The sequence below is a fragment of the Eurytemora carolleeae genome, unplaced genomic scaffold (genome assembly GCF_000591075.1).
Source record: "Eurytemora carolleeae unplaced genomic scaffold, Eaff_2.0 scaffold193, whole genome shotgun sequence".
Classification (NCBI taxonomy): domain Eukaryota; kingdom Metazoa; phylum Arthropoda; class Copepoda; order Calanoida; family Temoridae; genus Eurytemora; species Eurytemora carolleeae.
In genome coordinates, this window is record NW_019396638.1 from 318,135 (window position 1) to 339,264 (window position 21,130).

The 21,130-nt window shown below is 30.8% G+C and overlaps 2 protein-coding genes across 4 annotated transcripts; one reads left to right on the plus strand and one right to left on the minus strand.

Moving 5' to 3' along the window:
* Positions 1-378: 378 nt before the first annotated feature.
* LOC111706701 (cytochrome P450 2J6-like) lies at positions 379-1,775 on the minus strand. The gene is given in 1 exon segment (XM_023479619.1): positions 379-1,775. A coding segment is annotated over 1 exon segment (1,254 nt). The 5' UTR covers positions 1,633-1,775.
* A 2,083-nt stretch (positions 1,776-3,858) lies between these two features.
* LOC111706720 (two pore potassium channel protein sup-9) lies at positions 3,859-20,284 on the plus strand. 3 transcript variants are annotated; one of them, XM_023479647.1, is made up of 18 exons: positions 3,859-3,967; positions 4,299-4,386; positions 5,491-5,544; positions 6,789-6,876; positions 10,160-10,216; positions 11,188-11,226; positions 11,618-11,691; positions 12,422-12,464; positions 12,824-12,879; positions 14,125-14,177; positions 14,864-14,929; positions 15,992-16,099; positions 16,647-16,690; positions 17,604-17,676; positions 18,490-18,548; positions 18,986-19,082; positions 19,465-19,505; positions 20,019-20,284. In XM_023479647.1, the coding sequence occupies exons 2-18, from the start codon at positions 4,373-4,375 to the stop codon at positions 20,088-20,090; spliced, it is 1,038 nt and encodes a 345-aa protein (XP_023335415.1). In that variant the 5' UTR covers positions 3,859-3,967; positions 4,299-4,372; the 3' UTR covers positions 20,091-20,284. The 3 variants fall into 3 exon arrangements, with proteins under 3 accessions (XP_023335415.1, XP_023335414.1, XP_023335416.1); XM_023479646.1 differs by lacking the exon at positions 3,859-3,967 and having other exon boundaries at positions 4,099-4,386; XM_023479648.1 differs by lacking the exons at positions 3,859-3,967; positions 12,422-12,464; positions 12,824-12,879 and having other exon boundaries at positions 4,099-4,386.
* Positions 20,285-21,130: the final 846 nt, after the last annotated feature.

A 21,130-nucleotide genomic window follows, 5' to 3' on the forward strand; every position in this document is an offset into this window, starting at 1 on the left:
TTGAAAGATTTAGCATTTTTATAATTTTCTTAATTTAAAATTAGGTATTTTATGATTTAATATATTTGATCTTAACCGGATAAAATTAAAGTTAGAATCTGATGCAAAACATTCATATTGTCAATGACCAGACAGTTTCCTGAAATATTTTCGTTCAGAAATTAACCAATTTTTTTCTCATTTCAAAGATATGAGTCTATAATTTTGAGCAATTGACAGCTTAATATTATTGCCTTTTCATGTTGATCATAAATTTACATTTGGATTTCATGGAAAAAAAATAAAAAATTAAGGTATTTTTATTTTTATTTTTTATATAAGAATAAGAGGATACATCAATTTAAAGGTAACTTTATCAAAAACCCATTGTCGAATTTATCAATTTTTATAATCTCCTTTAAGTATTTCAGTGAAGCAAGGACTGATCATAGTGTTGGCTGGAATTATCATTCCATTTACATGGACAGGCTTGTTTGACATGTGATGTACACCATTGGGCACAATATTGGCACATCTCTGAATCTCCATAAGAACAGCCTCGGTGTACGGTAGATTTGGTCGATCTGCAAGACTTGGCAACCTTGATCCCCCCATTACAGTATCAAGTTCAGTTTGAACCTTTCTCTGAATATCTGGCTCTCTAACCATGTAGAGGACTGCCCAGTTAAGGGTAGTTGATGTGGTTTCAGAGCCGGCAATAAAAAAGATCTATTAGAGTGTTAACAAGGTGATATACCCCACACCTTGATAAAAGCTTGACTCCTTGTCTGTTGTGTTCTCTATCTCAATGAGCATGGTATCAATAACATCCCTAGGGGAGTTAACATCCAGAGTTTTCTTGTGCTGTTCAATACTATTACGCATCAGGTTTGCAATTGCTTGGTTAACTTCTATGTCAAGTTGACGTTGAAACAAGTTTGGAAATATTTTGAATAGCCATGGATATACTATAGCAAAAACACCAGTTGGCTTTGCTAACTTTTGAAACAATTCTGTTAATTTCTCTAACATTTCAATCAGTTTGGGATCACTGTACTCGAAACTCTCCCCCACTGTGATTTTCCACAAGGCGTTTAGAATGGGCAAGTTAAATTTTCCTGCAATATCAATAGGTGTACAAGAGATCTGTTTCAAATATGCGATAAACTGCTTAACTTCGTCTTGAATCATCTCCTCCATGGTTGATTTGCCAAAACCAAAGTCTCGAAGAACTTTAAGTGCTGTTCTTCTTTGCTCTGTCCAAGCTTTGCCCTGGCTCATAATAACACCAGCAAGGGGTCCTGGATTAGTTCCGCGGTCAATTGAAATTTTGTTGGCCATTCCACATTTTCTATAATCATTATGTCCTCGGTTCTGCACATTTGGATCATTGTAAATTTGCTTCAGCACGTTAAAATCTCCAACAAAAACATTATTCAGTCCAAAAACATTCAAAAGCATCATTCCATTTGATGAATATTTCCTGTATAAATCCCAAATGAGGGTTGCTGGATCTGAACCATGGGTGAATATCTTGTAGTGACCTATCAGTGGCAGACAAGCACCTGGAGAAGGCAGGAGACTAAACTCCTTCCTGGACCACTTGTAGTACACGACGGAGAGAAGGAGGAGGATTACTATCAGGAGCCACATGATTCACTTCAATCCTGCACCCACCAGCCAAAGTAAGATTAATACTTTGAATGAACTGCCTAACACTGATGCATGCTCAGTTTGTTATCTTTCCTGCTTTACCACTCTTACATGACAACTAGACCTGACTGCAGCTACTGAGGCCTGGGTTTATAAAGTGCGTTTGTTGGTTCACAGTGTACACTGTAGGGCAGACAAAGCGGGAGAAATGTTTGCGCGTGCATGGCAGTAGAGAACCAGTGTACACTTTGAATATTTTTTATAATAATTTAAATTACATAAGTGAAGTTTTAATGATGAGGAATGTATTATGTATACACTTTATATTAATATAATAAAGCTCTGCGCTCATATATATTTATATGTTAGCTTAAGTGGGCCAAACAGCTGGACACTTCATCTAGTTTACATAATAATTTAAATTAATAAGTGCAATTTTAGAGATGAGGCAATTTTGTACTAAATGCCCTACTCCAATTAAAGCTTTCAGACCCGTATCAATCTAGGTACAAATCAACCCCTCTCGTTAATCCACGAGTTATAAGAACTATTCCGTTCAATAATACTTTACTTTCAATGTCAAGCCGGACACAACTTTATATACAAATGTAATTAAGCTACAGGTTTTACGTAGTTATAAATCATGTTACGTAGTTATTTAGAGGGCAGTTTATATAAACCAGGATATAGGTTTTAAATCAGGATATAGGTTTTAAATCAGGATATAGGTTTTAAATCAGGATATAGGTTTTAAATCAGGATATTAACAAACGTAGATAATTAACAATGTTCAGGTTTACAGATATAGGGTTACACGATATTCATTACAATTTTACATGACATATTTTTATAGATCAATATACATAATTAAGATATATTATTACATGAATATATTTTTCTATATTTGATATTTCAAACACAGATTATTTTTTCATTTTATACGTGCAATTAATTTCTAATGAATATCATAATTTGGATAAAATAGTAGTAATAATAATAATAAAAAATTAGGAATAATATTAAAATATCAATAATTATAGCAACAAATAACAAGAATAATACTATTACGAATTATAATACTGATGATGATAAAAATACAATTATATATTTCAATTCTATTCTTGGGAAATTTGGTGGATTAATTAGTTTTCTTTTAAGGCTTATGAATGTCGTTTTAAAAATGACCATGTTACACAAAATGGACGAAATTGTGCAACTTTTTTCGAAAATCATTTTCTCATTGGATGGATCTGATAGATAAAAGCTAAATGTCCTCTAAGTCTGAATTGATTCAACTGTTCTATGTAAATGATAAATATATTTATATAGGTTGTGAACCAATAGCGCTGACCAGGTTTTTCATAGTTGCTGTAGTCACACTAAATTTTCATAGTTGCTGTAGTCACACTAAATTTTCATAGTTGCTGTAGTCACACTAAATTTTCGCTGTTAAAGTCAACATACTCAATCTTAAAACCAAGCTAAGAACATTCCCATGGGTCTCCCTAGTTCCCTAATCAAAATTTGAGTCAAATCGTCCCAGGAGTACCTGAGATAGACAAACAACCAGACAGACAAACAGAGATTACAACTTTATATAAATATTTATCACTAAAGCCGTAATTTTACATACAGTCGTCGTCGTATTTATCAATACAATGAAGACAACGTTCGATTTAAATTTTGATTTCTACCAAGCTTTTAAACATCATGGATACAGATTAAAAATGGAAACAAAGAGACAGCTTCTCTTTGTTTGCTTGTAAAGTTGTTTTTTGGAAAAAAGCCAGAAATCAAAACCCACTTAGAAAAGTCTTCTTCATTGTAAAAACCAAAATTTTTAAATTTTTTAAACCTTGGCCGTGTTCAACCTATCCCAATTTTCTTTCTTTATCCTCCACCTTGTTTTAGGAATATAATAATTCCAACAAAATTAACAACTTGAGTCAGTTCATCTAAAATTTTCAAACTTTGATTAAAGATGGTCCACGGACCACCCAGAGGCGGCTTATGGGGGGCGGGCGGAAACGTTCAACCCCTGGTAAAATTGGGGGGATATCCCCCTCAGTAGAAAATTGGGAGTAGGCTGAGAGTAGGCTGCATCTTCTAGCCCTTTCATTTTTCAAAATCTAAATCTAATGCATTTTAAACCTTCCACCTTCAAGCTGCTATTGAAAAATTTAAAAAGGCTAATAGAACTTTTGTTTTTGCAGAAAATGCTAGATTTTTCGAATATTATGGACGCATTTTGGCGTTAAAGATTGGAAATAATCTAATATGATATTGGACGCTCTGTATTTTAAACATCTCTGTACAGTCTGTACATTTATATCTGGTAAGTTGAAAAATGTCGTCTTATGAGCAATCTATCTTTATCTATGTATATCCCCTCACCGTTATTCCTCAATATCCCTTGCCTATGTATGTTTTAAAGTATTCCCTTATAAGCTAAGCATATTGTTTATAGTTCTCTCAAGCCAGTGCAAACTTGCCTGCTATATTATGCCTTACTCTGCCTACAACAGTGCTAAGTAAAAAGGCACTTTGATAGGCACTTGTGTCTTTATGATGCAATGTAATTATATATTTATCACAAAAAAGCATCGGTGATGTTTATATAGTTAATATCTAGTAATAATAAGAACTAGTTAAAAACCCACTTTTAGCCAAATGAGGCTGCAGAGAAGGGAGGATCGAGGATAATATCTAGCCAATGAGGTTGGATCAAGGATAGTCAAACATGGAGAGATCAAGGTTTTTTTTTTTTTTTTTTTTTTTTAAACAAAAACAAAAAAGTTAGAGTTCTGCCGCGAAAAAGAGTAATTGCAAATTATATTTATTTTGGAGTTGCAAATTTTAACTGTGACGATTTCAGAAACAAAATATTTTGTAGATTTGTTTTCATCTAAACTGTGAATTTAGTTACAGAAAAATTAAAACAACATATCAATATTCCAAACCATTACTGTTGCAGAATAGATATAGCCTGCTAATAGGGCAGCAAGTGCTGGGCAATGCATGCTATATGGTCTAAATATCGAAATTTAAAAATAGCTTAATTTAACATTTAATCGCTTTTTTGACTGCAAAAGTTGGATAACTCGCTAGACTGGAATGTAATTGCATCTTTGAGCTCAAATAAAACCTGACTTATCTACGCTGACAACTTTAGAATGAAATATCCTTAATCCCGATTACTTAATCTGAGTATCCAATGGACACACTTTTGATTTTCTTCTTGGATATAGTAGAGAAAAATCAAAAACCGGTTTTTCTAAATTAGATTAGTCTCGATATTATGAAAAAGAGAGGATCACGCATTAATCTCGATATCCACCATTCTAAAGTTTTCAGTTCTAGATAGTAACAGAAATACACAGAAATACGCGCACATTCTCTTTAAACATTTTACAAAAGTAAATGGCGCGTATGATTGAAACCCTATTAAATGTTTTCAAGCTTTTCTCCTCTTCTGTTAATTAAGAGCTATTAAGAATAACAAGAATGTGTTAATGTATGTTATTGTTATGAAACCAAAGAAATTAAGTCTTTGCCACAAAATCAAATGTTTTAAATTTCCATATCTGCAACCTGATGGTTCAAACTTTTGATACTTCAAACTTATGGTATTTGATCTATATGTCAGAATAGTTTGAAATATCTGAATCATAAGGTTCCGAAGGTTTAGAGGGAGTAGATAATCTGAGTTTGAGACAAGGACTCAATTCTCTTATTAGCTTTCCTCATATTTTGTGTGATATCAAATCTAGGGAAGCTATGCTGTCACAAAGTCGAATCATATATGTTCCATAAATTCAACAGATTTTCAGGGTTGGTGGTTATATCTAATATTTTTAGGAGCATCAAGTCACGGTCTACTTATGTTGGTTCTTTGGGAGGAACCTCTGTCAGGTTTTATATGATCAGTTATTAAATATAATTTGAACAGTTACTGAATATCGTCATCAGAGCCGCGGCTCAAATATGACTGGTTCCACTTAAAATTGTATTCAATTTTCAAGATTTTAGCCGGCGCTCAAATGAAACCGGTTATTCGGGAATTTGAGACGCGACTCAAATTCATTAAATTTGGACTCTGCTAACACAATATTCAATTGTTAATCCCTGCCATGCACTACATAAGCATCGTTTTCAGCTCATTTTTAAACATTCAAAGTATTTTACTCTTAATGTTTATATAAATGTTTATATAAAATTAAAAATGTGATGCATGCTTGATAAAATTTGTTGTGATTTAATGACAACAATGTTTGATTCAGACCAAAGATATGAACCAAAACCCTTTTTTTAAACTTACAATTTCGTTGATTTAGCATTATGTGCAAAGGAAAACATAGAGAAAGCCGCATCGGATCTAAATCCAAAAAAACCCTGCATGTATAAAAACGTTAGCATGGTAGCAATTTGAACCTATTCCAAGATAAGGAACATATTGTTTCTAAACCAAAATGAACTCTGATTTTCAAATCTTTGCAATCCAATTTCGTAGACCTTAGTTGGATCAAATAATCTTAGGTTGAAATATTAAAGGTTTACAACATCAGGTTGCAAAGATAAAGGAATTGGACTCTTAATTCCTTTGTTAACATAATTTCAAATTAAGAGGCCACCAATTAAAGAGTTACTATACCCGACTCTCATTCCATTGAAACAAACAAATTTAAAATACTCTTTTTTTAATAATTTTTAATTGCTGGTGCCTTATTTAGGGATTTGGGTATTTTTGAAGAAAAAGAATGAAATGGAACCATTTTGATTAGGAAATGTAACTCTTTAAATAGGAGATCGCTTTAATTTCCGTCAACAGTCCCTTAAAGGGACTATTTGCGTAATTTTAAGTGACCCTTCGTGCAAACATGTCATGCGTCGATTCACAACGGTACTAATAAAAGTTGTGTCTGATCAAGAATGTATTAAATAAATGTTTACAATGTTAAAAACAAATTATTATTGGTTTCTCTACAAAAATGACTCGTGTATTTACCTACAGGAAAATACACAGTTTTAAACCTAGAAATTGACAATATATTTCATATTTTTGATCAGATAAAGGTTTTAAGCCGTTGTAAATTTGGCATTGGCATCTTTGCATGAAGGGTTGCTTGAAATATTACACTTTTAAATATACTGTTTAGATCTAAGAATAGTTCAGCTTCCAGTGAGGATAAAACTAAGGTTGTGAAGGATTGCTGTAGATCTGTTGTAGAGTTCTTATTCACACAGGTTCACATTTTTAGATGCTTCATATATATATATTTGGTCTGTCTGTCTGTCTGTTTGTGTCCAATAAACGTCAACACGGCTGAACCGATGAGACCAACTTTTTGGTGTTAACTCACATGACTCTAGGGAAGGTTTGTGGTGTCAAAGGAATTGCGTCTCTTGTGTAAACCTTTGATATTTCAAACTAAAGATTATTTGATTTATCAGAATTCAAAGTTTGAAATACCTAAGGTCTATAACATCACTGGACTTTGTAGATTAGAGATTAGAAAATCAGAGTTTGCGGCAAAGACTCAATTCCTATAATGAAGAAAAAAATTAAAATGGCGATATTTGTTATTTTTGTTAATCACGTTAATTACGTCCCTTTCACAAGCTAATAATTTTTTACTCTCGGCTCAAATCAAGGTTATAATGCAAAGAAAGTTAATTGCAGTTGCGTATACTCTGCGTACATATTGAAACCAATTTTTTTCGGGCGGAATTTGTGAACAAGAATGGATGCATCATTGTTCGTTTAGTATCCAAGGAGGTTAAAAGCATTAACAAGTAGTAATGATTTGAAGTTACAGTAATTAAAACTGATTGTACGTCCGATCATAACTCATGAACCCCATGATCCATTTGCCTCAAATTTGGATTGAGGAACACGTTAAAACCAAGGACCTATTTTTAGCTAAGTTCAAAGTTGAGAAGGTCCCAGTAGGAAACAGTTTCTAGAAAAATCTGAGTTCCTAAAAAGCACAGAATTTAATACTTTTCATGTTAGTTTAGGCACACTCAATGTGATTTAAAGGTTGCAAGCTCTTTCACAATATCAATTACTCATTAAAAACTGAAGCTAAAGACAAGCGCTTCATAGTTCTAAAATATACATGCTTGGAGCTACAAAATATCAAACGTGAGTTAGAGCGGTATAATCAAAGCCTTGCAACTCTTCAAAGAACGTCATTCCTTCATTGAAAATTGATGAAACATTTCAAAGCAGACTAAATCTATGTGAACTGAAGCCGAATTTAAAGAATTTGAGACGCGGCTCAAATAACCATAGTTTGTTTCACTTAAAATTATATTCAATGTTTCAAGATTTAAGCGGGTGCTCAATTAAAACCGGTGTTTGGCGGATTTAAGACGCGGCTCAAATTCATTAAATTCTGACTCTGTATAATCACAAAGTGTTTTGCATTCTCCTTTTACCCACTTACACAATGTTTTTGNGGGGAGGCTTGTTTCTATTTACAAACATTTTCTATTTTATAAAGTATTTAGAATATGCGTGTAAGAACAGTCGGTGTCAGCGTAACTTGTATTAGAGGAATTTTTATTTGACCGGGATATTTGAACTTAAATTCATATATAAAGGAAATGAACATTAAATAAAAAATGCTTAAAACACAGAAAAAGGCCAATTTTTTTTATTAGTTAAGCTACAGATCTAAAATTTATTTTGTTTGAAACCCCCTTGAAAAGTGAAAATATGCTATTGTTATTAAAATTATTCATCTTTTTCAAAATATTAATATTTTTTTAATACATGTTAAAGCAAATTTTAACGCTAAAAGCTTTTAGGGTTTTTTCACGTACGTCCAATATGTTAATCATGGTTGCTTCGTATAAAAATGAATAAAGTAACGTATCTCATCATACAAAAAAAGTTGTTGCATTAAATTCCTTGGACAGTTTTTCAATTGTATAATATATCAGGGGACAAAAAGAAATAGAGAGAAAAGTCCGAGAAAGGTCATTGTTTTAATGATGAGATTTTTATGGGCTAGCATTGAAAGCAACGTTTTTTAATCGAAATCTATGTTGAAAAAACGTGTTTGCTTATTTATTTATGCTTGATTGTTTTTTTTTGGCAGCAAACTATATTGGATAATTTGACCACATTCTATATTATTTTCGATTACAATGTTTTGAAAATCTACCAAGGAAATGTTATGAAAATCTACCAAGGAAATGTTTTGATAATCTACCAAGGAAATGTTTTGAAAATCTACCAAGGAAATGTTTGAAAATCTACCAAGGAAAAGTTTTGAAAATCTACCAAGGAAATGTTATGAAAATCTACCAAGGAAATGTTTTGATAATCTACCAAGGAAATTTTTTGAAAATCTACCAAGGAAATGTTTTTAAAATCTACCAACGAAATGTTTTGAAAATCTACCAAGGAAATGTTTTGAAAATCTACCAAGGAAATGTTTTGAAAATCTACCGAGGAAAACAGAAAAATCTTCTAAATTTTTGTCTTCCAACAGTACACAAGTGTCCTTTCTAAACAAATCTGTGTTGCCCTTTTCAACATTTACAAAGACTGACAAGACACAAATCTAATCTCAACTTTTCTTACACTCATTCATCTTCTGATCTATATCAAAGCTATATTAAAACTTTTTTTAAAACAGAATTTGAGCAAACTGAAATAGTAAATTAGAAAAGCCGCTAAAAACTATAACTACACAGTGGACTAGTTCTAGTGAACTTGAGTCACAGCAATTGTGCAGTTTAAACAGACCCATTTTACTTAATAAGTTGTTTTTAAAATAGCTTTATAGCTATTGTAGTAAAACTTTCTGCGCTGTATATCCACCAGTCAAAACCAAACTTTATCGTAAGTATTTCTGATTTAAAAAGACAATTTAACTCCCTTGTGGGATAATTTATTTCTTTATCATCAGGCAAAACAACACTACCCGCCTAACCAGGGTAGGTTGTTTTGAGTGGTTGACTTTACGTTAGTTAGAAGAAAATGAATATGATTACATGTGCGTATCCAGTCATTTTCATTATCTTTAGTTAATTTAGGGTCAACCACTCAAAACAACCTACCCTGGTTAGGCGGGTCAAAACTTCATAGTAAATTGTGATTGCTTATTTGTAATATCTCATGCTTTGTAGTTGAATAAAAATATGATGAATATGAAGGAAGTTCACGATATATTACATGAAGTACGTTGTTCAACATAATTATACAAGAGAGGAAAAGTTCAGTTCTAAGGTAGTAGGGTCATTCAGAGTACATTCACAGTACATTCACAGTACATTCACAGTACATTCACAGTACATTTCACAGTACATTCACAGTACATTCACAGTACATTCACAGTACATTTCACAGTACATTCACGATATATTGTAAAATAAATCATCCTTCAAGGATTATATCTGCCATTTCAAATCAGAAATACTTGCGAGGAAGTTTGGTTTTGGCTGGTGGAAATACACTATGCTTTGTTGTACTTCAAATATGAGTCAATTAATATGAAATGGATTGCTAATAAAGGTTGGAGTTGGTGCATTAGTGGTGAGCTATACTATAGTTGGAGCAATAGCATTTCAGGTACAGATAAAGGGACTGAATACACTATTCACTCATTAAACTTAAAGGGAATGTTAACGTAAATTGAAGGATACATACAGAGGATACATAACAGTATCCTTTATACCTTTATTTGACTTGATCAAGAATAAATCAATTATATGTGTGTTTTTTGTCTGAAAATTCATTATTTTTAGTATTATTTTCCCCCCAAGAAATTTGACTTTTATGCAGCAGAGAGAGTTAAGAAAAACGGCGATATTGTTACTTATTGTTACTCTGACGAAGATTTATAGCTGGGGGACCGTTATGTCCAAGGTTATAATGCAAGGAAAGTTAATTGCAGTTGCGTATACTCTGCGTACATATCGAAAACCAGTTCTCTCTGGGAGGAATTTTTAAACAAGAATAGATGCATCATTGTTCGTTTAGTATCCGAGAAGGTTAAAAGCATTAAATTTTGATAATTTTGATAATTGACATAATAGTTTCCTATGACCAGAATATTTCATTGATTTTTTATGTGAAAAATGGATCCCATCTCAGGCTTCGACATCCGTCTTTTGTTTACATTACCGCCCAGAGACAGTAAAGATGCGTACACCTCTGAAATAACTTTCCTTGCATTACAACCTTGGTTATGTCTGGGATATTTGACAATGCATCTCTATAATTGGAGGATCACATAAAGTGATGCCTAGAGTCCTATTTAGTTTGTCTAGATCTTTAATCTCTTAATTCTGCTAAATCAAATAAACAAATGAAATAAACACAAAATTGAAGTTTTAGATGAATAATCATAAACAATAACAATAAAAATTATAATAATAATAATAATAATAATAATAATAATAATAATAATAATAATAATAATAATAATAATAATAATAATAATAATAATAATAATAATAATAATAATAATAATAATAATAATAATAATAATAATAATAATAATAATAATAATGATAATAATAACAATAAAAATCTTTCAGGCAATTGAGACACAGAACAAGGAGGATTTGATAAAAGAGGTGAGAACTAACGACATTTCATTTTATCTAAATTTTTTACATTTTACTGTGTATTTTTTCCAATTTTTAAATTTTGACAACTTAAAATTTATAAATAACCAGTCTTACCCTTTTTATTTTCGTCTGATCATCCTTGACGAAGAAATCCTCATTTTTCAAGCTGGAAATTGAGTCTCGGTTATACGGCACTCAATTTTTAGTATGACATGCATGTAGTATGTCATGGATGATCAGACAAAGGTTCAAAGAGTAGCATTGTGAATTGATCAAAGTTCTTTAAAAAAGAAGGGTCACAAGAAATTTTGTTGTCATTCCCTTTAGTTAATAAAAAAATAGATATTTTTGTTTCCTATGTTTACCATGTCAAAGAGAATATTTCTTCTTTTTTTAGGTGGAAGAATCCCGGAAAAGGATTGTTGAAGATCTTTGGAATATTACAAGCATGTTCAACGTACTATATTCAAGGTACAGGGTTTCCCTGAACACAGGAAAATCTGAAGATAACAAAAAACATCGTCTTTGATTTGCAACTTTTTAAATTTTAAAAAAATCGGTCAAGAAGATAAAAATGTTTTTGTTTATTTTAATCTATACAATATAATCTATACAATTCATATACTGTCAAGGCATATATTATATAGATATTCTATGCTCAGCTAGATATTAAAGATATTTGTAAAATGTGTGAATTCTTATTAAATATCATTTAATATTATTGATTTCATTTCAGATTATTTAAATACTTTCAAATTACAGTCCATTTTAGTGAAACATTTTACTGCAAGGGGAAATTGTTGATGGGGAAGTTGCTATTTCGGCAAATCATTGATTGGGGAAATTCCTGTTGGGGAAATTAGCGGTTGGGGAAATTGCTATTGGGGAAGTTGTGACTGGGAAAGTTGTGTTGGGGAAATGACCAAATACCAATTTTTTTGACAATTTCGGGTTTCTTTAAAACCAATTATTCATATTTCAGATAATATTAAAAACACAAGTTAGGAAATGCCTGGACTTTTATATTATTATTAAAAAAATAAATATCTTTGTATTAATGTCTTTGTAATTAATGCAATTATTTGTATTTCTCAGGAAATTATCATGTTTTTTGGGACTTCCTGAAATATTTTGGAATAAGTTAAGATAGATTAAAAACTTAAAAACTTAAAAACTAAAATAATTCTTGCTATTCTTTTAGTACCTGGGAGAGGCATATTCAGATAAAGTTATTAGAGCATCAGGAATTTTGAAAAAATTTGAAGAAAAAACTGAATCATTTAATATTATCTACAGGGTTACCCACAAAGGGTGAGAATTCAAAGACGACTGTACGGAATGTCTTTGCTTGCTAGATTGCATACATCTGTAAACTTGCTTCTTTTTTTAATCGAGGATTAAATTAAATTTTTAGATCGTCAAATTTTAAAAGTTTTAGATCCTCAGTAGAGTCTCATTCTTAGTGGGTAAACATCCATTGAAATTCTTTTCTGTTTTGCATTGTAATGTTCTGGCAATTTGAATATTCAAATCTGAGAAATAAAAAATCTGCTAAAACTATAAAAATTTAAATTCGATGAAACATGTTTAAAATGTTGAATAGAAAAGCATGGTTGGGTATATACAAAGTGGGTACGATGAACTTCGTGTAGAGGATAGGTACGTTTCTAAACTTCAAAAAGTCTATCTTTTTATCTCTCACCCCATACAATTTCATTTAGTCTCGGACTTTATTTTTCTAATGCGCATCAAAATGAAAAATTATTTACAAGTATTAAATCACGGAAAAATGTATCAGCATTTTGCCATTTACTCCGTTTAAGCTGAAACTAGAAACACACGCTTTGTTGTTCTGAAGTGTAAAAGTAGAAGTGAGTTAGAAATGCAAGACCAAATGTCAAAGGGCTGCGACACTTCAAAGTCGGCCCGGTCTTTAAAAATTGATGCATAATTTTCATAAAGCTCTTGTTTACTATAAGTGCTGTTATCAAATAACCAAGCTCCAAATTATACAGGGTGTTCCATTAAACATGGGAATTAAGTTCTTTATATCATCTTCGATTCAGGTGGCATTTTTTCATGAACGTAATAATTGCAGTATTCTAGTTTAAACATCTTATATCGAAAACGCCTGGTCTGAAGATTTTCAAAATGTGGTCTACTATTTGTGTATCTTCAAAATTGACAGAGATATTGTTAATCTGTACAAATTCCAATTTATTTAATATATCGCAATTGTCTTAATATCTAATATCTTCGTCAATTTTTAAAACACGAGAAAGGAAGGAAGACCAGTTTATGAAAAGCTAAAGACGTGCAGCCTCGTTTTTATACTTTTTTGCATGCTTGTAATATTATAAATCGAAGACGACTTTCATGTGGTCTCTCGATTCCCATGTATATAAGGGCACCCTGCAGAATGTTCTGAGGTATTTCAAAAAATGACGCAAAATTTTTCCAGTTCTTTTAGAATAGCAATGTAAGTAGCCCTATTGTAAGCATAGAGAGAGGCTTACTTGTAAATAGCACTGGGGCGGATGATAAGTCGCATTGTGTATAATGTTTTGGGATATGTGTCTGTTAAAAGATGCCATCCTAGAGAACATGCTTTTAAGGCGTGATTGAACCAAGCCACCGTTGACCCTGGAGTTCTATTTGAATTCAGGCTAAAGCCGAAATAGAGTTAGTCGTCATGACACGAAGAACCGAAACTAGGAGGTTTAACCCGTCACATGAGGCGGAAGAAAGCCCGGATTTATTCAACCTATTATTATCAAACATTATTTGTTCTTTTTTACACTGTAAATACATTTTTTCCTATTCTCTGTAGACTTTTTAACATTAGTTTCAGGCTTTAACTGGAATTACTCTCTCTTGCTATTTGATTAATATTACGATTTTTAGATGGACTTTCCCTGCTGCGCTCATGTTCACACTTTCTGTAATTACAATGATTGGTAACTATCTCTTTGATATCATATATTAAATAACCCTCCATTAACTATATCAGCATGTGCGATTCAAAACGGTACTCGTTCAGCTTTTTTTTATTACGAGGACAAATAATTCTGTAATTTATTTTTCAGACCGGACATTGAGTGTACACTTAAAGGGACTGTAAGTTCCTTTAATGCCCCAGTCTTAAAAAATAAATTTTATTACATTTCTGATCGGACAAATCTTTACTGGGCCGGTATAGTTGTGAATCGGACACACCACTCTATAAATGAAGGGTCACTTGAAATGACGTTTACGGTAAACAGCCCCTTTAAGAAACTTGTTACTTGTAAACTAACTCAACTAGCACTCCAATTCCCTAATAACATTCACTAATAACAATAAACATATGGTAATTGAGTGACAACTTTTTTCGTGAAAACAGATCATTCTTTTTAGCAATCTGTTCAAAACTGTTATTTTCGAGAACTAAACGTCTTGGGATTTTCAAAATATGGTCTTCTATTTTTATACATTTAAACTTGACTGAGATACGGATGTTAGAATGAAATACAAATTGTCTAAACGTTCAAAATCTTTGTAATTTTTAAAGAAAGCTACAAAGAGGGTAAACCGCAGTTTGAAAAGCACATTTGCAATAATATTATTATATCTCAGAAAAGAGAATTCACTGATCCTATTTTAGGTTATGGGAACATGGTACCAAGAACAGATTGGGGGAAGATTGCCACCATTATTTATGCAATTATTGGTAATATTATCAATTTCATGTTTAAGTACAGTTAAACCCTAAATAAGCCATTCATCGAAAGAACTCATCAAATGTCGTATTCTTCACTTTCTGATAATTGAATGTTTCAGATATTTAGTTTTTTATTAAATGATTATATGGAGCTCTTTAAAACTGTTTCTGCATATTCATGGCTATTTATTTATTTTCGCAAATACTAAGATTTACGTAAAATAGTATAAAACCCCCTGAAAACTTGTCAAGACGACATTTGAGAATTCTTTCGATGTATGGTTCACTTAAGGTTTAACTGTAATTTCCTAGTTTTTAAGTGGGAGCTTTAGAAATGTACAAATTATACTACATTGAAAACCAGAAAACTTTGGAATTGTAAGACGACATTTTAGAACTAATTAATTGTATTTGATGTTGTTAGAATTAGCAAATAGTTTTACTATAATAACTTATTAAATCACTTATTAAGTGAATTGGGTCTGTTTACATTGCACAATACCTGTGGTTCATGTGCATTGGACTATTTAAGGTAATGTCAGTAATTACGTCTTCATATTACAGAGTTTTCTGTTTTAACACTTTACATTTAACCAAAATGCTGTACGTCGTAGAGTGGCAGTCCGCCGCCCCCCCCCCCCAGCGCCTACGGGGTCGGACTTTTTTATTTTGATAGCTGCTGGTAGCATGCTGATGATCAAACATTCAGTGCGACCGTAAAAAGGGATTTAGAAACCTTAAATAGATATAATTTTAATTTTTATATGCAACAAGTAAATTTTAACAAAATTTAAATAAAAATTTAAAACATTGGTATTTATTTATTTTATTCATAAAAATGAGTAAGATTTTTTTATTCTCTTATAATTAAAAACAAAATGATCGTTATATCGAACAAAATTTGGAGAAAAAATCATTTTTTTAATTTTAAAACTTTTTTACACTTCATGAATATGGGCGAAGCATTAAAATCGTGTTTTAACTTTTATAAGTCAGGTATACCCGTGTATTTGTTATACTTCATGAACATGGGTGAAGTATTTAAATCATATTTTAACCATTATATTTTAGGTATCCCAGTATACTTTTTATACTTCATGAACATGGGTAAGGTGTTTGCTAACTGTTTTAAATGGATCTACCGTAGAATACACGGGTGTACTGTTAGAAAGCAAATAGGCAACAAAGCTCATATAAACAAAACTGCAACAGTTTTACATTAAAGTGACTGCTAACGGAATTTGAAGTGTGCCGAGGTTTGATTTATACCGAGGTTTGATTTCTTTCTGGAAGTTTTTTTTCTTTAGATTTTTTTTCTTGCAATATTTTAACCAAAATATTAATTTTTGGTTCCATAGAATTTATTTGTCACTCATGTTTAATATATATCTGAATCAGGTTACAAATAGATTGGGATGGCACAATTTGAGGTTGTGATAAGAAATTACTTTCTTTTATCAGTCTTATTTCTACTTTTACTATTTATATCAAGTTTGATGGTATTTTAAACTTATTTTTTTCAGTTTAAATATACATTTTAGATGTTTAAATATACATTTTAGATGTTTTAATATAAATTTTCCAGGACAAAATGTTCATGGGTCTCACCCAATCTTTAGTTAGAATAAAACTGGAGCATTTTTTACAATGATTTTACGAGTTATAGATTTAAATATGAAAATTGATGAAAACATATTCAAAATGTGTGAGCTTGATTGATCTATAGATTACAGTACAATGGAAGATGATGAGGTATTTAAGCAAGAACAGGTCAAATTTTTAAAAATAAAATATTTTAAATTTATTTTTGGAATTTGTAAACCGTCCATAACTGATATATTCTTAAACTCTTAAAAGGTTATTAATTTTACTTCTTTCTCTATTGTCTTTAACAATGAATAGGAAATCGTTGAAAGCGGATGTCCATGTAAATTCAATAAGAAGCGAATTATACCTTTCATTAGAATTAAGCGTTTTCACCCATTTTCTTCATAAACGCAATAGATAAAAGTAAAATTAGTAACTATTAAATATAAATGTAATTCGGATTTAGTGTGCCATTAACCTAGCCGTCATTTTTCGCAAAGACTCCCTTAATAGCTAGAGGTCTAATCGATCCATTATAAATCAGTTAGCCTTCAAAATTGGTCTAAAATGAATTGCATTACTCTCATTATAATCCCCTCCCTCTCCCCAGCCCAAGGTTTTATAATAAGGTTGGTTACTCTCGATGCGCTCCAATGTACGGAACATGTCGTCTTCAACGATAGACTGATAAAAACCTCATATGACGTCACTCTCGCCTCTATTATCTATCTAACTTAGGAGACGTACATTGGAGCGCATCAAGAGTATAACCAAGCTTATTTATTCAACCTTTTTCCAGGCATTTAGTGAGTTTACAGGGCTAAAGTTAGATTCATCAAATATATGTACTTTATTTCTTACTCTATAAAGAAGTTCATGGTATGTTTACATACAGTACACGAACGCGATATATTGCATAAAGTACAGCGGTTAACATTCTGTTCTAAGGTAGTAGGGTCATTAGACGGTATGTTCCCGATAATACTGTCAAATGTCATACCCTGAACTTCATTAAAAAGAAATATATTGTTTTTATCGGTGGAAATACATGAACAACAAAATATTTGTTGAAACTTTGACATTTAAAAATGTTTAGATAATGATTCCGTCTACAGCATGTATCTGGGTTCTCTTGGTTTACTTGTTCACGGGAACAATCATGTTTGCAGGACTCCTCTTAAAACAATGTTATTTAAAGGGACTGTCTATGATGTTGAAGTAACATCCAACCCAATGTTGTAGACCTTAGATATTTCAAACTACAAATTCTGTTGGATCAAATTTAATTTAAGTTTGAAATATCAAGGTATACTAGCCATCATGTACAAAGATATAGGGTGATTAGAAAATTTGAGTTTGTGCCAAAAACTCAATTCTTTTGCAACATGAGTAAATAAGATAGAATGATTATCCACAAGGGATGTTAATGTATACAGAAAACATGGTTAAAATGGTTAAATTAAGTCTTCTGCCTTAAATATATTCCGTTAATGGCTTATTTTGATATTTGGTAAAAAAAGAAATAAGTTTATGCAGTTGCAGAGAATCGGGATTAAGTAAAAAGACAGTAAAAGTTCCGTGCAGTTGTCTCTGAAGTCTCCTTCTTTTTGGATAACCTTGTATCTGGATATTTTAAAATATCTAAAAATGATTGTTACGTAGAGTAAATTATTTAGAATGGAGGAATGGAATTATCTTAATAGTTAAATATATCTATCTAAAATATGTATTTACGAAGAGTAAATTATTTAGAATGGAGGAATGGAATTATCTTAATAGTTAAATATATCTATATAAAATATGTATTTACGAAGAGTAAATTAATTAGAATGGGAGGAATGGAACTATCTTAATAGTTAAATATATCTATATAAAATATGTATTTACGAAGAGTAAATTAATTAGAATGGGAGGAATGGAACTATCTTAATAGTTAAATATTTATATCTAAAATATGTATTTACGAAGAGTAAATTAATTAGAATGGGAGGGATGGAATTATCTGGATAGTGTCTACTTTTGTGTAACATCTCTATGCAAGGTATACTTTGTGAATTATTTAACTATCAACATCTTCATTATAAAATTACTTAAAAATTATTAAAATTGTTTTCAATAAAACATCTTTTATGCCTCACTCAAAATCTTCAATAAAAATAGTTGATTGTGAACTTTGTTAATTTTAGTCAAATTTTAGTTTTGAGTTTTAGTTGTAACTTGAAAATAGAAACAAACAAAAAACTAAAACTAAAAACTCAAATTTTGTAATTCAAAAATTTTCCATCCTCATGCTGTAAACCTTTGATCTTTTAAACTGAGACTAATTAATCTAACAAAATTCATATTTTAAAATATCAAAGGTTTACAACAGTAGGATACTATAATACAAAGATATGGGAGTTATGATATTAGAATTGGTGGCACGTTTTTTGTTAAAAATAATTTAGCAACTGTTGACATTTTTTTTTTAAATTTCAGATAGGTTTGGGGGATTTTGTGCCGGGCACAAATTTCGCTGGAGAAACGGAGAAAATGAACAAGGCTAAACTAATCATAAACTTTGTTTATCTGCTAGGTATGGTTTTATTCTTAAAGTGACAGTTCACGTTTTTGAGGTTTTCAACAGCATTTTTTTCTAACAATGTTTTTTTTTGTAAAATAAGAAACTATAATTTGAAATATGATTGTGCAAACTTTTTATATTTCAGACTTAGACTTTTAGATCAAACAAAATTCATAAATATCAGCTAGGTTTCAACACGGGTTGCAAAGATATAAGAAAAACAACTTTTAGTTCAAAAATAATTTTAAAATAATTTTTTAATTTCTAATTCACTCTACGTGGACCCAAAAAATATTCACCATGCTTTATACAGCCCACGTAGAAAAAAATAAATTTTATTCTACATTCAAAAGTTTAAAAAAAATATCTTTAAATAATCTAATTTTGTTTTTAGTTGGAATGGGAGTTATAGCAATGAACTATTATCTTCTCAAGGAAAGTGATAATTCAGAATGAACAACAAATATTAAAAAAAAAACCTTTTTTAATTGAGTAGTAATCGGTTTATAAAGGGGTAAACAGAAAAAAAAGAGAAATTACAAAAACACCATTTTGTACATCGATCAAACCCTAAATATTACCTAACCACAGTTTTAGAAGAAAACAGAGCTCTAAATTAACAATTTCTTGATTGAATTTAAAATCGAATTTTGTTGGAGGCAAGTTTTTGAAATTTGGAATAGCCATAAACCTTCCTTGGGATCATGTCAGGTCCCACAACAATTTGGGTCCGATTGGTTCAGCCGTTTGTACGTTTATAGAAGAAGCCGATAATATTTCAGTGTTTTTTAAATTTTGGTATTACTGCATTACAATTTTCTTTGCAAAACATCTTAGGAAGAAAAGCAGGAGAAATCTATTAATTTTGTGTTTTATATTTAAGAATTGTAGATATTTATTCTGCTTACTTTTCCGAAATCTTTTTTTTTAATGATTACTGCTTACCAGGAGGAGGTGGTGCTAAGGATTGAACGAATGAAACGGAAAGTGACAGAATATTGTCGCTACAGAGACAAATAAAAATGTTGTCATTTATAAATTAGATTTTATTGTATTTATAAAATCATGTCTGTGGAATTAGTATTTTTGTCAAAAATGGTTTAGAATTAAGTTCAATAGAAAAGAAAAGCATTTCACATAAAGCTCAAATCTAAAATTTCAAATAAAGAAATTGAGTTCTTGCCAAAAATTCTAATATTCAAATGGTATGTATACCTTTGATATTTCAAATATAGACTATTTCATCTTACAGAATTCATAGTTAAAAAAAGTAAAGATCTACAACATCGGATTTCAAAGATATATGGATTAGAAAATCAGAGTTTGTCGCAAGAACTCAGTTGATTTTTTTCTTTAAACTGCAAATCAAAATGGTCAACTTATTTGTGTAAATAATGTTTGAGTTAAATTGAGGGGGGGGGGTAGTGAAAAATAGACTAATACTCTTGTTCAATACAAAACTGGTTTATTTGTTTGTATTAATATGTGAAAATTAATATGTGATTAAGAATTTTAGAAATAAAAGAAACATAAATTTGTCTGTAGTCAATTTTTACCTTATTACCTTCATTCATGAGAAACCCTGTATAATCTCAAGACTAAATTTTAACTGTCATGTTTCGAGAGACAGCCTGTATAATCTCCAGAATAAACCGGATAAAAGTGTGTTGTGATTTTTATTCCATTTCTGTATATTCTCCATACTAAATCTCAACAAGTGATGCTTCATGACACCCTGTAAAATCTCCACACTAAATCTAAACTGTGATGTTTCGCGAGACACCCTGTATAATCTCCAGAATAAACCGGATAAAAGCGTGTTGTGATTTTTATTCAATTTCTGGCAAAGTTTACAAATATAAAATTAAATAACATTACGGTAAAAGCAGTACAAAGAAAATTCAAGTGGTGCTTTGTAGCGAAACAATTTTCAAACCATTTTATAAGTGAAAGATAAACATTGAATTTTCAAGATTTCTTTTCAATCAATCAATCGAAGATAAATTCTACAAAAATTGCAAATTAAAAACAAAATTTAAATTTTTAAGTGACCATTACAT